General features: G+C 46.9%; 1 protein-coding gene and 1 non-coding gene across 6 annotated transcripts in view; one reads left to right on the top strand and one right to left on the bottom strand.

The window, feature by feature from the left end:
- The window catches only part of COPZ1 (COPI coat complex subunit zeta 1), a 57,060-nt gene that overhangs the window by 23,341 nt on the left and 16,942 nt on the right, over positions 1–16,777 (bottom strand). For 4 of the 5 annotated variants that reach the window (XM_054445186.2, XM_054445187.2, XM_063672805.1 and 1 more), the window contains exon 1: positions 3,400–3,491. The exons of the other annotated variant lie outside the window; for it this stretch is intronic. In XM_054445186.2, coding sequence (XP_054301161.1) covers positions 3,400–3,417 — 18 coding nt within the window. In that variant the 5' untranslated portion in view covers positions 3,418–3,491. Of the gene's footprint in view, positions 1–3,399; positions 3,492–16,777 lie in introns of those variants that run through there. 5 annotated transcript variants of the gene reach the window in all.
- On the top strand, positions 10,589–10,695 carry LOC129011142 (U6 spliceosomal RNA). The gene has a single exon (XR_008493254.1). It is a non-coding gene; the product is annotated as a U6 spliceosomal RNA (small nuclear RNA).

The following is a 16,777-nucleotide window of genomic DNA, read 5'->3' as shown; positions in this document are numbered from 1 at the left end:
TGCCTCCCAGTTCAAGTGATTCTTTTGCCTCAGCTTCCTGAGTAGCTGGGATTACAGGCGTGACCATGCCCAGCTAAGTTTTGTATTTTTAGTAGAGACCGGGTTTCACCATGTTGGTCAGGCTGGTCTCCAACTCCTGACCTCATGATCCGCCCACCTCGGCCTCCCAAAGTGCTGGATTTACACGCGTAAGCCACCGTGCCCGGCCTTTTTTTTTTTTTTTTTTTTTTTTTTTTTTTTGCGACGGACTCTAATACTGTCGCCCGGGCTGGACTGCAGTGGCGTGATCTCGGCTCACTGCAACCTCTGCCTCCCTGGCTCAAGTGATTCTCCTGCCTCAGCCTCCCGAGTAGTTGGGACTATAGGCGCGTGCCACCACGCCCGGCTATTTTTTTTTGTATTTTTAGTAGAGACGTGGTTTCACCATGTTGGCCAGGCTGGTTTCGAACTCCTGACCTCAAGTGATCCGCCCGCCTCGGCCTCCCAAAGTGCCGGGATTACAGGCATGAGCCACTGCACTGCGCCCGACAGAGATACTTTCACATATAACTCCCCAAGCTTACCCACTACACACAGGCCCATTGTTAAAAGGGCTCCCCAAGTATTATCTTCCTCATTCCTTTACCTTTAAGCAGGCTCCCTTCTAAACATATATAGGTAAGTCTAAAAACTTCCAAAGAAACCAATTCCCTAGAATCTATCCTAGTCTGCTAATTGGGCTCAGGGGGAGGTTTTTTATTCTTATTTTTTTTAGAGACAGGGTCTGGCTTTGTCACCCATGTTGGAGTGCAGTGGCACAATCATAGCTCACTGCAGCCTCAAACTCCCAGGCTCAAGCGATCCTCCCGCCTCAGCCTCTTATAGTGTTGGGATTACAGGTGTGAGCCACCGCACTCAACCTCTTACTTGATTAAGAATACTTGCTGTCGGGCACGGTGGCTCACTCCTATAATCCTAGCACTTTGGGAGGCTGAGGCAGGCAGATTGCCTGAGCTCAAGAGTTTGAGACCAGCCTGGGCAACACAGTGAAACCGTCTCTACTAAAATACAAAAAAATTAGCCAGGTGTGGCAGCGCGCGCCTGTAGTCCCAGCTACTGGTGAGGCTGAGGCAGGAGAAATTGCTTCAACCCAGGAGGCAGAGGTTGCAGTGAGCTGAGATCACACCACTGCACTCCAGCCTGGGTGACACAGCGAGACTCTGTTTCCAAAAAAAAAAAAAAAAACACTTGCTAACTGGCCGGGGTGCAGTGACTCACGCCTGTAATCCCAGCACTTTGGGAGGCCAAGGCGGGCAGATCACTTGAGGTCAGGAGTTCAAGACCAGACCAGCCTGACAAACATGGTGAAACACTGTCTCTACTAAAAATACAAAAATTAGCTGGGCGTGGTGGAGCGTGCCTGTAACCCCAGCTACTCGAGAGGCTGAGGCATGAGAATTGCTTGATTCTAGGAGGCGGAGGTTGCAGTGAGCCAAGATCACACCACTGCACCCCAGCCTGGGCAACACAGCCAGACTCTATCTCAAAAAAAAAAAAAGAATATTTGTTAACTGCTTGGTACAGAAAATATTTAAAACTACTCAGATTTTAAGCTTTTACCTATATTTGACCAACCGACATAAGGAATTAACTGTCTTTAACCGAAAGAGAGGAATTAAAACCTGTTATTCTTTTCTCTGACAAGGATCTGAATGTGTATGCATAGGAGATCTGAAGGAAAATAAAAGACAAGCTTCTTTGGAAAGAGGCCTAGAGTTCAAGCCAATTAAGGAAGGAGGCTGGGAGTTAAATTCCTACACTATACTACTTAATTCCTACACTATACTACTTAATTCCTACACTATACTACTTAATTCCTACACTATACTACTTACCTACCTACACACACACACACACACACACACACACACACACACCCCCACACACCCCCCCCCCCAATCGCAAAATAGGGCACTTTTGAGGGAAATTCTCTGGTCCAGTTCTAAAAAGGGGTAACGGGTATTTTATTTGTTAGAACAAGCATAAAGCATCATATGGACAAGAGGGCTAATACACCCCTTTAGCGACCACAATTCTCATGTAACCAGAGAGGGAGAAACTAGCATCCTAGATCATACAATAAGAATTCCTGGCCCGGCGCGGTGGCTCACGCCTGTAATCCCAGCACTTTGGGAGGCCGAGGTGGGTGGATTACGAGGTCAGGAGATCGAGACGATCCTGGCTAACACGGTGAAACTCCGTCTCTACTAAAAAATACAAAAATTAGCCGGGAGTGGTGGCGGGTGCCTGTAGTCCCAGCTACTCGGGAGGCTGAGGCAGAAGAATGGCGTGAACCCGGGAGGCAGAGCTTGCAGTGAGCCGAGATCGCACCACTGCACTCCAGCCTGGGCGACAGAGCGAGACTCTGTCTCAAAAATAAAAATAATAATAATAATAATTATTATTATTATTATTATTCCTGGCCAGGCGCGGTGGTTCAAGCTTGCAACCCTAGCACTTTGGGAGGCCGAGGCGGGCGGATCACTTGAGGTCAGGAGTTCGAAACCAGCCTGGTCAACATGGTGAAACCACGTCTCTACTAAAAATACAAAAAAAATAGCCGGGCGTGGTGGCACGCGCCTATAGTCCCAACTGCTCGGGAGGCTGAGGCAGAATAGCTTGAACCCGGGAGGCGGAGATTGCAGTGAGCCAAGATCGCGCCACGTGCGCACTCCAGCCTGGGTGACAGAGCAAGGCTCGGTCTCAAAAAAAAAAAAAAAAAAAAAAGAATTCCTAAGGTCTAAATGGGTAGAGAAAAGGAGAACAGAATGAGTCTAGAAAAAACATTCCACAATCCATGCTAACTTTATCAGGTATCCCAGAACTTTGATGGAATACTGATTCTTTATAATGACAAACCTATATAATAGGGATTAACAGGAAACCGAAGACAAAACAGTTTCCTGAAGGAATACGGCAGGGAATCGGCAATGGAGAGTCAAACTTGGGAAACCATCAGGAGGAGTCTGTAACGACAAAACATCTGTATTCTTTTCTTAAAATATGGGGCGAGTTTGGTGGTTTGATAAATTAAAATCAGGGTATCATCCACAATGCTAAAAATAAGGGGCAACCTGAAGGGTCCTATTCCAGTACGCCTACAGGTCTGTGTATCCTAAGGAGTCCATGTGCTGCCTTTAACTTTCCACCGACTCTACGCCCTTTTCCCGGCAGGGCTTCCTACTCTAAACCAAGGCTTTAGCTCCCACACTAGGCCACACACTTATTCCAAGGGTCAGTAGAACCTTCGGTCCCCAAGAATTACCCAGAACTCTCCTTCCCCGTCTCCCACTCGGGCTGAACCCTGACTCCCGGCCCCTGTGGACGCCACAGCATCTCTGCCGCCCCTCCAGCTCCTACCAAAATCAGCGCCTCCATCTTGCCCCGCAGCTGGTGCCGACGTGGAGTCGCAAAAGTAACGCCACCGCTGATTGGCCATACGTTCCTATTAGGCCCCGCCTAGGATAAGGATCATTGGGTAAGGCTAGCTTTATTGGCCAATTATTGTACTAGCTTGCTTACCGGAAGCAAAGTGTCCAACCAGAAGGCACAGTTGTTTGATTGTCAGCTTGAATACTCAATAAAATGCCAAAACCTCACGACTCATTGGGGCGGGAGGGTCAGTGGGGCGGGGTTGTTTCCATGGGGAACAGAGGAAGCGATTGTTAATTTTCAATTGGTAGGGCCGAGGACATGTGATATTGTCGAATTGATTTAGCGATTTTAAACCGCACCCTCTTTAGGGGGCGCTGTGTCTCCTTAGCCTTTAACACTGGCGCTTTCTAACCGGAATCCTGCCCTAATCCCTATTTTCAGCGCCCCCATTAGGTCCATGATCTCTGTGGCTAGCCCTTCCTCATGCTCGCTCAGGTCACTTCAGCATCCTCACAGAAAGTCTGCACAACCATAGAGTAGAGCCAAGAAAGGCCCAACATGTTAACTACATAAACCAAGGCTGCCAGGAGTTGATAGTCGCAATAACAATCTCCCTAAGGTGGAGTTCCAGGCTTTGCTGGGCCTGAGGAACATGAGAAGTCAGTTTGTAAAAGCCAACTTGAGCTCAACGTGAAATCGGCTTTGGAGATGGGGTTTGGGGGACAAACGGGGAAAGGGATTAGAATAAGGGAGGGGTTATAGGGAGTAAGGTCTGGGGTTTTCCAATAGAAACAAGCCGTTGTGGCTGGGCGCGGTGGCTCAAGCCTGTAATCCCAGCACTTTGGGAGGCCGAGGCGAGCGGATCATCTGAGGTCGGGAGTTCGAGATCAACCTGACCAACAACGAGAAACCCCGTCTCTACTAAAAAAAAAAAAAAAAAAAAAAATACAAGCCGAGCGTGGTGGCTCACACCTGTAATCCCAGTACTTTGAGAGGCTGAGGCGGGCGGATCACGAAGTCAGCAGATCAAGACCATGCTGGCTAACATGGTGAAACCCCGTCTCTACTAAAAATAAAAAAAAATTAGCCGGGCGTGGGTGGCGGGCGCCTGTAGTCCCAGCTACTCTGGAGGCTGAGGCAGGAGAATGGCGTGAACCCAGGAGGCGGAGCTTGCAGTGAGCTGAGATCGCGCCACTGCACTCCAGCCTGGGTGACAGAGCGAGACTCCGTCTCAAAAAAAAAAAAAAAAATATATATATATATAAAATTAGCCGGGCGTGGTGAAGCATGCCTGTAATCCCAGCTACTCGGGAGGCTGAGCCAGGAGACTCACTTGAACCCGGGAGGCGGAGGTTGAGGTGAGCCGAGATCTCGTCATTGCACTCCAGCCTGGGCAACAAGAGCGAAACTCCATCTCAAAAAAAGAAAGAAAGAAAGAAAGAGAGAGAGAGAAAAGGAGAGGAAAGAAACGAGGCGTTGCAAAATGAGAAAAGAGAAGTTTACTGAATGCAAGGATTTCACAATAGGGAATGATTTTGATGAAGCTTGGCTTTCCCCTATCCCTTGGTTTCCTGATCCCTGACTCCTCTTAGGGCAGGGACATCTATTACCTTAATTATCCTAAAGGGATTTTTTCCCTCATCTCTGAAAATTATGTCCTTAGGAGCCCTCTAAGAAGAGATTCCAAACTTATCCAGGAATTTTTTTTTTTTTTTTTTTTTGAGACGGAGTCTCGCTTTGTCCCCCAGGCTGGAGTGCAGTGGCTCAATCTCGGCTCACTGCAAGCTCCGCCTCCCGGGTTCACGCCATTCTCCTGCCTCAGCCTCCAGAGTAGCTGGGACCACAGGCGCCTGCCACCACGCCTGGCTGATTTTTTGCATTTTTAGTAGAGACGGGGTTTCACCGTGTTAGCCAGGATGGTCTCGATCTCCTGACCTCGTGATCAGCCTGCCTTGGCCTCCCAAAGTGCTGGGATTACAGGCCTGAGCCACTGCACCCGGCCTTTTTTTTTTTTTGAGACGGAGTCTCTGTCGCCAGGCTGGAGTGCAGTGGTTTTGTTTTGGCTCACTGTAACCTCCGCTTCCCGGTTTCAAGCGATTCTCCCTGCCACCTCAGCCTCCCATGTAGCTGGGATTACAGGCGCCTGCCACCCCTGGCTAATTTTTGTACTTTTAGTAGAGACGGGGTTTCGCCATATTGGCCAGGCTGGTCTCGAACTCCGGACCTCAGATGATCCACCCGCCTTGGCCTCCCAAAGTGCTGGGATTACAGGCATGAGCCACCGCGCCCAGCCACCCAGGAATTTTTCTAATAGTCGGAGTAGACTCAAAGAAACATATAAAACAATACAATACAAGGGCGCTGTGGCATGTGCCTGTAGTACCAATTACCCCAGGGGCTGAGGCAGGAGGATGCTTGAACCCAAGAGTTCGAGGCTGTAGTGCGCAGTGATTGTGCCTGTGAATAGCCACTGCATTCCAGCCTGGACAACACAGCGAGACCCAGTCTGTATATAAAAATAAGATAAAATAAAAAATTAAACAATACAATGCAAATTACAGAGCTACAGTGTACTCTGACGGAAGGTGAATTTCTGGTGGAATCCCAGGTGTTAAGCCTTATATCTGGAAGAAGTGAAGGCTTGTCCTTTTATTCATCAAGGAGAGTTGTTCACACATTTACTGTGCCTGGCATCACAGTCAGTGGATTGCCATTGGCTTGGCAGCTTAATGATAATACTAACATTTACTGACCACTTATTATGTGCCAGGCACGGTGCTAAATCTTTAAATACATTATTTAATACATTTTTTTAAATCCTTATGAAGTAGCTGGGCGTGGTGGCTCATGCCTGTAATCCCAAAACTTTGGGATGCTGAGGCAGGCAGATCACCTGAGGCCGGGAGTTCGAGACCAGACTAGCCAACATGGTGAAACCCCGTCTCTACTAAAAATACAAAGATTTGCTAGGTGTGGTGGCAGGTGCCTGTAATCCCAACTACTCTGGAGGCTAAGGCAGGAGAATCTCTTGAACCTGGGAGGTGGAGGTTGTAATAAGCTGAGATCCTGCCATTGCACTCCAGCATGGGCAACAAGAGCGAAACTCTGTCTCAAAAAAAAAAAAAAAAAAAAAAAAGCCTGGCCAGGTGAGGTGGCTCACACCTGTAATCTCAGCAATTTGGGAGGCCGAGGCGGGTGGATCACGAGGTCAGGAGTTCAAGACCAGCCTGGCCAAGACGGTGAAACCCCATCTCTACTAAAAATAGAAAAAATTAGCTGGGCGCGGTGGCAGGCACCTGAAATCCCAGCTACTTGGGAGGCTGAGGCAGGAGAATAGCTTGAACTCAGAGGGTAGAGGTTGCAGTAGCCAAGATTGCATACTGCACTCCAGCCTGGGTGACAGAGTGAGACTCTGTCTCAAAAAAAAAAAATCCTTACGAAGTAGATGATTATTAAACCCATTTTACAGTTGAGCAACGTGGAGTTTAGAGCAGTTAAATAATTTACTTAAGGCTACAGAACTATTTTAGCAGCCATACGTTGGAGCACAGGAGACTCTGAACAATGTTCTTACCCACAGTCCACTCCTCTAGTTTGTCTTAGTGCCTCTCTTGCATCCCAGTCCTACCTCAAGGACCCTACCTCAGTGCCAGATATTCTACAAGGACCATGAGGAGGAAAAAGTATGGTATGATTGGTTCATGGGGATGGTTGGCCCCTTTTTCTGTGTAGTAACTGACAAATTTTAAGTCAGATATTGTTGCAGAAGATCGCTTGATTCTTAGCTCTCCAGCCTGTTGGGGTAATTGTGCTGTGAGGGGAAGACAATTGACTGAATTAGAGACATTAGTTATTGTTGTGACTTTGCTTTAATCAGTGAGAGAACTCTGCAAGTCTCTGTACCCTCTCTGGATGGACTATAGCTGTCACTTCTGGAAAGGGGAGAGGTTCAGACCAGAGCTTTCTAGGGCCCTAGCTAACTTTTTTTTTTTTTTGAGATGGAGTCTCGCTCTTGTTGCCCAGGCTGGAGTGCAATGGCATGCTGTCAGCTCACCGCAACCTCCGCTTCCCGGGTTCAAGTGATTCTCCTGCCTCAGCCTCCCGAGTAGCTAGGATTACAGACATGCACCACCAGGCCCAGCTAATTTTGTATTTTTTTAGTAGAGACGGAGTTTCTCCATGTTGGTCGGGCTGGTCTCGAACTCCTGACCTCAGGTGATCTGCCTGCCTTGGCCTCCCAAAATGCTGGGATTACAGGCATGAGCCACCACACCCGGCCAGGCCCTACCTTACTTTAAAATTCTATGATTGGCCAGGCGCCAATGTAATGACTGTAATCACAGGACTTGGGAGGGCAAAAAGGGTGGATGGCTTGAGGCCAGAAGTTCGAGACCAGCCTGGACAAAATAGTGAGACCCCCCATCTCTACAAAAAAATAAAAATAGACCAGGCACGGTGGCTCACTTTGGGAGGCCGAGGTGGGTGGATCACGAGGTCAGGAGTTCAAGACCAGCTTGGCAAAGATGGTGAAACCCTGTCTCTACTAAAAATACAAAAAATTAGCCGGGCTTGGTGGCGGGTGCCTGTTATCCCAGCTACTGGGAGGCTGAGGCAGAGAACTGCTTGATCCCAGGAGGCAGAGGTTGCAGTGAGCTGAGATCACGCCACTGCACTCCAGCCTGGGCGACAGAGCGAGACTCTGTCTCAAAAATTAATTAATTAATTAATGAAATTAAAATAAAAAACCAATAACCTCCATTCTTTCCTCTGCCCAGCAGCCGGTAACCACTACTCTACTTCCTGTCTCTATGAATTGACTATTCTAGTACCTCATAAAATGGAATCATACAATATTTTTCTATTTGCATCTAGCTTATTTCACTTAGCAGAATGTCTTAAAGGTTGCATAAGAAATCTTTGAAGGATCGATTTCATGGAACAGAATTCAAAGAAAGAAATATGGAAGAGAATAGAGATAAAACTGGAAAGGTATTTTGTGTCCAGGTTGTGAAACACCTTGAAAACAAACCTGGGTAGCTGCCATAGAGGGACCAGATGTTGTGGAAGTTGGAATTGTTACAGTCTTTTGGAAAGTATTCTGGCAATGTCCTGTAAAACTAAACATGGATATACCCTCTCCTAGAGAAATAAAAACACAGCCCAATACCTAATGATACATATTTAAGAATGCTTATTATAGAATTGTTTACAATGGCCAGAAATAACATCTGTCAATAGGGGAATGAGTTAATAAATTATTGTACATCTAGACTGTGGAATAATATGCAACTAGGCCGGGCACAGTGCCTCACACTTGTAATCCCAGTACTTTGGGAGGCCGAGGCGGGCAGATCACCTGAGGTCAGGAGTTCGAGACCAGCCTGGCCAACATGGTGAAATGCCATCTCTACTAAAAATACAAAAATTAACTGGGCATGGTGGTGAGCGCCTGTAATCCCAGCTACTTGGAAGGCTGAGGCAGGACAATCGCTTGAACCTGGAAGAAGGAGGTTGCCATGAGCCAAGATCGCACCATTGTACTCCAGCCTGGGTGACAAGAGCAAAATTCCTCTCAGAAAAAAAAAAAAAGGAATGTTAGATCTACATACATTAACCTGGAGAAATAACAATGGCATGTTAAATGACAAAAGTAAGTTGCCCAGTAATTTATATGTCATGATTTTTTTTTAATTAAAAAAATAAGACTATAGGCGAGGCAGGGTGGCTCACCCCTGTAATTCCAGCACTTTGGGAGGCTGAGGCAGGTGGATCACCTGAGGTGAGGAGTTCCAGACCACCCTGGTCAACATGGTGAAACCCCATCTTTAGTAAAAATACAAAAATTAGCCAGGCGTGGTGGTGCATGCATGTAATCATAGCTACTCGGGAGGCTGAGGCAGGAGAATCACTTGAACCTGGGAGAAGGAGGTTGCAATGAGCCGAGATTGTGCCATTGCACTCCAGCCTGGGCGACAAGAACAAAAACTCCGTCTCAAAAACAAACAAAAAACACTATGAATAACTATGTTTGCAAATGTTTATATTCTATTCTATTAATATTTATTGAATGCCAATTGTGGGCCAGGCACTGGGTATAAAGCAGTGAACAGAACAGACAAGTATGTTTATCCTCATGTAACTTTCATTCTAGCTGGAGGGGTGGGGTAATGTGTAGGAGCAGACAATAAACCAAAAAAATAAGCTAGGGCCAGAGGGGGTGGCTTACACCAGTAATCCCAACATTTTGGAAGGCAGAGGCAGGAGGATTGCTTGAAGCCAGGAGTTCGAGACCAGCCTGGGCAACATAGCAAGACTTCATCTCTAAAAAAGATAAAAAATTAGCTGGGCATGGTGGCATGCACCTGTATTCCCAGCTACTCCAGGGGCTGAGGCTGAAGGATCGACTGAGCCCAGGAGATCAAGGCTGCAGTGAGCTGCGTGATCTTGCCACTGCACTCCAGCCTGGATGACAGAGTGAGACCCCATTTCAAAAAAAAAAAAAAAGTAAACTATATAGTAGGTTAGATGATAAGTGTTATGGAGAACAACAAAATGGAAAAAGAGGGTAGTGGACAATTCCATTTTGTTGAACAATTTATTACATATATATATATTCTTTTTTAGAGATGAGATTTCACTCTGTTGTCTAGGCTGGACTTCAATTACTGGGCTCAAGGGATCCTCCCACCTCAGCCTCCTGAGTTGTTGGGACTACAGGCTCATGCCATGGGTGCTGGGCTATATGTTGCACAATTTGGAATGGTACATTTATGTTAGGGAGAAGAGAGGAACAAGGAAGAAGAGTTGAATAGGGTGGTCATGGAAGACCTTATTCAGAAGGGGATATTTCATTAAGAGACCCCAAAGAAGTAACAGAAAGAGGCCGGGCGCGATGGCTCACACCTGTAATCCCAGCACTTTGGGAGGCCAAGATGAGCAGATCACAAGGTCAGGAGTTCGAGATCAGCCTGGCCAACATGGTGAAACCCCGTCTCTACTAAAAATACAAAAATTAGCTGGGCATGGTGGTGCGCGCCTATAAGGAGGTTGAGGCAGGAGAATGGCTTGAACCCAGGAGGCAGAAGTTGCAGTGAGCCGAGATCACGCCACTGCATTCCAGCCTGGGTGACAGAGCAAGACTGCGCCTCAAAATATATATATATATATATATACAGTGCTGGCCTCAGCAGCACATACACTAAAATTGGAATGATGCAGAGAAGATTAGCATGGTCCCTGCATAAGGATGACATGCAAATTCACGAATCCTTCCTTTTTTTTTTTTGTTGAGATGGAGTCTCGCTCTGTCACCCAGGCTGGAGTGCAGTGGCGAGATCTCAGCTTGCTGCAACCTCTGCCTCCTGGGTTCAAGTGATTCTCCTGCCTCAGCCTCTGCAGTAGCTGGGATTACAGGTGTGCGCCACCACACCAGGCTATTTTTTTTTTAATTTTTTAAATTTTTTAGTAGAGACAGGGTTTCACCATGTTGGTCAGGCTGGTCTGGAACTCCTGACCTCAAGTGATCCACCCACCTCAACCTCCCAAAATTCTGGGATTACAGGCATGAGTCACTCCTCCCAGCCACAAGTATTTTCAATTATTATGGGTATGTATCTAGGAGTGGAAGTGGAATTGCTGGGTCATATGGTAACTATGTTTTACTTTTTGTTTTTTGAGACGGCGTCTCACTCTGTCGCCCAGGTTGGAGTCCAGTGGTAGGATCTTGGCTCTTTGCAACCTCTTCCTCTAGGGTTCAAGTGATTCTCCCGCCTCAGCCTCCTGAGTAGCTGGGATTATAGGCACATGCCACCACTCCCAGCTAATTTTTGTGTTTTTAATAGAGACAGGGTTTCACCATGTTGGCCAGGCTGGTCTGGAACTCCTGACCTCAGGTGATCCGCTCACCTCGGCCTCCCAAAGTTCTGTGATTACAGGTGTGAACCACCACTCCCAGCCTGTTTTACTTCTTTTTGGGACTTTGTTTTTTGTTTTTGCTTTGTTTTGTTTCTTGCTTTTTTGTTTTTGTTTTCCAGGCTGGAGTGCAGTGGTGAGGAGACGGCTTACTGCAGCCTCAACCTCCTGGTCTCAAGTAACCCTTCAGCCTCAGCCTCCCATGTACCTGGGACCACAAGCGTGCACTAGCACACTTGGCTAATTTTTTTTTTTTTTTTTTTGAGATGGAGTCTCGCTCTGTCACCCAGGCTGGAGTGCAATGGCATGATCTTGGCTCACTGCAACCTCTGCCTCCCGGTTCAAGCAATTCTCCTGCTTCAGCCTCCTGAGTAGCTGGGATTACAGGTGTGTGCCACCACGCCCGGCTAATTTTTGTATTTAGTAGAGACGGGGTTTCACCATGTTGGTCAGGCTGGTCTCGAACTGCTGACCTTGTGATCTGCCCGCCTCAGCCTCCCAAAGTGCTGGGATTACAGGTGTGAGCCACCGTGCCCGGCCCACACTTGGCTAATTTTTTAAAAATTTATTTTTTGTAGGCTGGCGCAGTGGCTCACGCCTGTAATCCCAGCACTTTTGGGAGGCCAAGGCAGGTGGACCACCTGAGGTTCAAGACCAGCGTGGCCAAGATGGAGAAACTCCGTATCTACAAAAATACAAAAATTAGCGGGTCATGATGGCAGGTGCCTGTAATCCCAGCTACTTGGGAAGCTGAGGTAGGAGAATCACTTGAACCTGGGAGGCAGAGATTGCAGTGAGCCAAGATCGCGCCATTGAACTCTAGCCTGGGCAACAGTGAGACTGTCTCAAAAATAAAAAAAAAAATTTCTTTGTAGAGATAGACTCTTGCTTTGTTGCCCAGGATGACCTTGAAATCCTGGTCTCAAGCAATCCTCCTGCCTTGGGCTTCTAAGCACTGGGATCACAGGCGTGAGCCATTGCACCAGGCCCTGTGTTTAACTTCCTGAGGAACTACCGAATTATTTTCCACAGTGGCTGCACCATTTTACATTCCCAACAATGCTTGAGGGTTCTGATTTCTCCTCTCCACATACTCACCAACACATGGTATTTTCGGAGTTTTTTGGTTTTGTATTTTCTTTACAACCATCCTAGTGGTGGTTGTAAACCATGGTGTCTCATGGTTTTGATTTGCATTTCCCTAATGACTAATGACTTTTTTTTTTTCTTTGAGACGGAATCTCGCTCTGTCCCCCAGGCTGGAGTGCAGTGGTATGATCTCAGCCCACTACAAGCTCTGCCTCCCGGATTCATGCCATTCTCCTGCCTCAGCCTCCCAAGTAGCTGGGACTACAGGCGCCCGCCACCACTCCTGGCTACTTTTTTTGTATTTTTAGTAGAGACGGGGTTTCACCATGTTAGCCAGGATGGTCTCGATCTCCTGACCTCGTGATCTGCCCGCCTCAGCCTCCCAAAGTGCTGGGATTACAGGTGTGAGCCACTGCGCCCGGCCCCTTAATGGCTAATGATTTGCGCATCTTTTCATATGTTTGTCTATTTGCATATCTTTTTTTTTGAGACTGAGTTTTGCTCTTGTTGCCCAGGCTGGAGTGCAATGGTGCAATCTCGGCTCACCGCAACCTCCGCCTCCCAGGTTCAAGCAATTATCCTGCCTCAGCCTCCAGAGTAGCTAGGATTATAGGCATGCACCACTATGCCTGGCTAATTTTGTATTTTTAGTAGAGGTGGAGTTTCACCATGTTGGTCAGGCTGGTCTGGAACTCCCGACCTCAGGTGATCCGCCCGCCTTGGTCTCCCAAAGTGCTGGGATTACAGGCATAAACCACTGCGCCTGGCCTTTTTTTTTTTTTGAGACATAGTCTCGCCCTGTCACCAGGCTGGAGTGTAGTGGCACGATCTCAGCTCACTGCAACCTCTGACTCCCTGATTCAAGCAATTCTCCTGCCTCAGCCTCTCCCGTAGCTGGGATTACAGGCACGTGCCACCACGCCCAGGTAATTTTTGTATTTTAGTAGAGACAGGGTTTCACCTTGTTGGCCAGTATGGTCTCGATCTCCTGACCTCGTGATCCGCCCACCTCGGCCTCCCAAAGTGCTGGGATTACAGGCGTAAGCCACCACGCCCGGCCTTGTGTATCTTTATTTGAGAAATGTCTATTCAAGTCCTTTATTCATTTTTGAGTTGGATTATTGTTTTTTGTTGTTGTTGTAGTTGTAAAAGTTCTTTATATATTCTGGATACTAGATCCTTATCAGGTACAAAAATTGCAATTATTTTCTTCTATTCTGTAGGTTTATGGAAGCAATTTTTAAATGATTAATTTGACAGTTGTGTGTGCATAAAGGATTTGAAGAGACAGAAAGCAGAAAGACCAACTAGGAATTCATTGCAGTTCTTCAGGTTACAATGGACACAAAACAGTAACAGTAAGAAAATGTCCCCCAAATGATTGTGCACCACAAGTGAAATTAGGAAAAGTCACCTGAGCATGGTGGTATGTGCCTGCAGTCCCAGCTTCTTGGGAGGCTGAAGCAGGAGGATCACTTGAGCCCAGGAGTTAGAGGCTTCAGTGAGCCATGATAATGACAGTGCACTACAGCCTGGGCAAGAGAATGAGGCCCTGTCTCAAAAAAAAAAAAAAAAAAAGTCAAAGTATAATAGAAGAGATCAGCCATTTGTAGAAGTAGCAAATAACCTGGTGTAGTTTCAGGAAAGCATAATTCTATCAACATATCTAAAGTTCTAGCAACCTAATCACTCAAAGTAAAATGGCTGGAGGCCTAACACAATCAAATTCTAACCCAATCAATTAGAATAAGATGGCTGAAGGGAATATAAACAGAATCAATTATATTAACTTGGCTAGAGCTGAAACCCAATCAATTGAATTGTACCTTGTCTTCAGAGAAGGGGGAGTAAGGAAGTAGTCTGCAAAGAATCTCCACCCCCAAAATTGTCAATATTTCTCCAGCGACATTTAGGAAAGAAGATTACCTATTTGTCCAACACAAATGAGTATATCTGTATAAAGAAGATGTATGCTGTTCTATTAGTCATTAAAATTATCCAACTAGGGTGGGCACAGTGGCTCACGCCTGTAATCCTAGCACTTTGGGAGGCCGAGGTGGCTGGATTACCTGAGGTCAGGAGTTCAAGACCAGCCTGGCCAACATGGCAAAACCCTGTCTCTACTAAAAACACAAAAATTAACCGAGAGTGGTGGCGGGCGCCTATAATCCCAGCTACTCTGAAGGCTGAAGCAGGAGAATCACTTGAACCTGAGAGGCAGAGGTTGCAGTGAACCAAGATCGCACCACTGCACTCCAGCCTGGGCGACAGCAAAACTCCATCTCAAAAAAATAAAATAAAATTATCCAACTAATTCCACTTGTTCACTAAGCAACCTTCTAATGATCAAACTTGTCTTCCAAAATAGTCAACCATTTTGATTAGCCAATAAGATTGTCTAGGCCACTGGAAGTTTTTTTTTCTCTATTTTTTAATAACAAAATTTAAAAGTGGTACAGACGGCCGGGTATGGTGTCTCATGCCTGTAATCCCAGCACTTTGGGAGGCCAAGGCGGGCGGATCATGAGGTCAGGAGATCGAGACCATCCTGGCTAACACAGTGAAACACCATCTCTACTAAAAATACAAAAAATTAGCCGGGCGTGGTGGCATGTGCTTGTTGTCCCAGCTACTCGGGAGGCTGAGGCAGGAGACTCGCTTGAACCCGGGAGACGGAGGTTACAGTGAGCTGGATCACGCCACTGCACTCCAGCCTGGGCAACAGAGCGAGACTCCATCTCAAAAAAAAAAAGTGGTACAGAGAGGTTGTTTTGTTCGTTCTTTCTTTCTCTCTTTCTCTCTCTTTCTTTCTTTTTCTTTCTTTCCTTCCTTCCTTCCTCCCTCCCTTCCTTTCTTTTTCTTTCTTTCCTTCCTCTCTCTCTCTCTTTCTCTCTCTCTCTCTCATTTTGAGACAGAGTCTCTCGCTGTCTGTCACCCAGACTGAAGTTCAGTGGTGCGATCACGGCTCACCGCAACCTCAGCCTCCCAGGTTCAAGTGATTTTCAGCTTGAAAATAGATAAATATTTCCTAAGTAGCTAGGACTACAGGTGTGCACCACTACGCACAGCTAATTTTTGTATTTTTAGTAGATACTGAGTTTCTCCATGTTGCCTGGACTAGTCTCAAACTCCTGGCCTCAAGTGATCCGCCTGCCTCGTCCTCCCAAAGTGCTGGGATTACAGGCCTGAGCCACCGTGCCCGGCCAGGCCACTGGAAGTTTTATGTAGAAATATGTAAATTAACCATGTGGTTTATATGTTATATTCTTCTAAGTTTGCTCAGCATAAGTTTGAGTTCTTCCAAGATGGATTAATTGACCAAAATTGACATGGGCATTCAAGCCAAAGCTTGAATGTTTTCTTTTCTTTTCTTTTTTGAGACAGGGTCTCACTCTATCGCCCAGGCTGGAGTGCAGTGATGGGATCTCGGCTCACTGCAACCTCGACCGCCTTGGTTCCAGGGATTCTCCCACCTCAGCCTCCCTAGTAGCTAGGACTACAGACAGGCACACACCATCCCATCTGGCCAATTTTTGTACTTTTTGGTAGAGATGGGGTTTCACCGTGTTGGCCAGGCTGGTCTCAAAGTCCTGATCTCAGGTGATCTGCCCGCCTCAGTCTCCCAAAGTGCTGGGATTACAGGCATAAGCCAGCGCACCCAGCCTCAATGTTCTTAGAAAAAAAAAGTTAGCAATGTTTCTATCCTTGATAGTCTAATCAACCCGGGTGTGGAAGGAGCCTTATTTCATATGCTTAGGAGAGACAGTGAGAGGGATTTTTTTGTTTGGTTTTTCCATTTTATAGTGGAAGCAGACTCAGAAAAGCAATTCAGATTGCCTAGGGCCACACAATTCAATTAGATAAGGCTCTAGACACTAACTCCCAACCCAGGGCTTGCCTTGGCTCTTGCTATAGCAGTCATAGATTGCTTCTACTCCAGCCACTGCATAATAGGAAACAGCACAGTGGTCATCACAGCAGAGTTGGGGCAACTACAGCTGTTGACCTGGAGATGTGGGCGAATCCCCTCCACAAAATCAGGCCTTGGGGAGACAATAGAAGGATGACATCTTTTTTTTGAGACTGAGTTTTGCTCTTGTTGCCCAGGCTCGAGTGCAATGGCACAATCTCGGCTCACTGCAACCACCGCCTCCTGGGTTCAAGCGATTCTCTTGCCTCAGCCTCCCGAGTAGCTGGGATTACTGGCATGTGCCACCACGCCAGGCTAATTTTGTGTTTTTAGTAGAGACGGGTTTTCTCCATGTTGGTCAGGCTGGTCTCAAACTCCCAATCTCAGGTGATTGCCCGCCTTGGCCTCCCAAAGTGTTACGATTACAGGCATAAGCCACGGCGCCCAGCATCT

This window comes from Pongo pygmaeus, chromosome 10, assembly GCF_028885625.2.
Source record: "Pongo pygmaeus isolate AG05252 chromosome 10, NHGRI_mPonPyg2-v2.0_pri, whole genome shotgun sequence".
Classification (NCBI taxonomy): Eukaryota; Metazoa; Chordata; class Mammalia; order Primates; family Hominidae; genus Pongo; species Pongo pygmaeus.
Note: the sequence above shows the minus strand (reverse complement) of the source record. Positions and strands in the feature narration are given on the sequence as shown.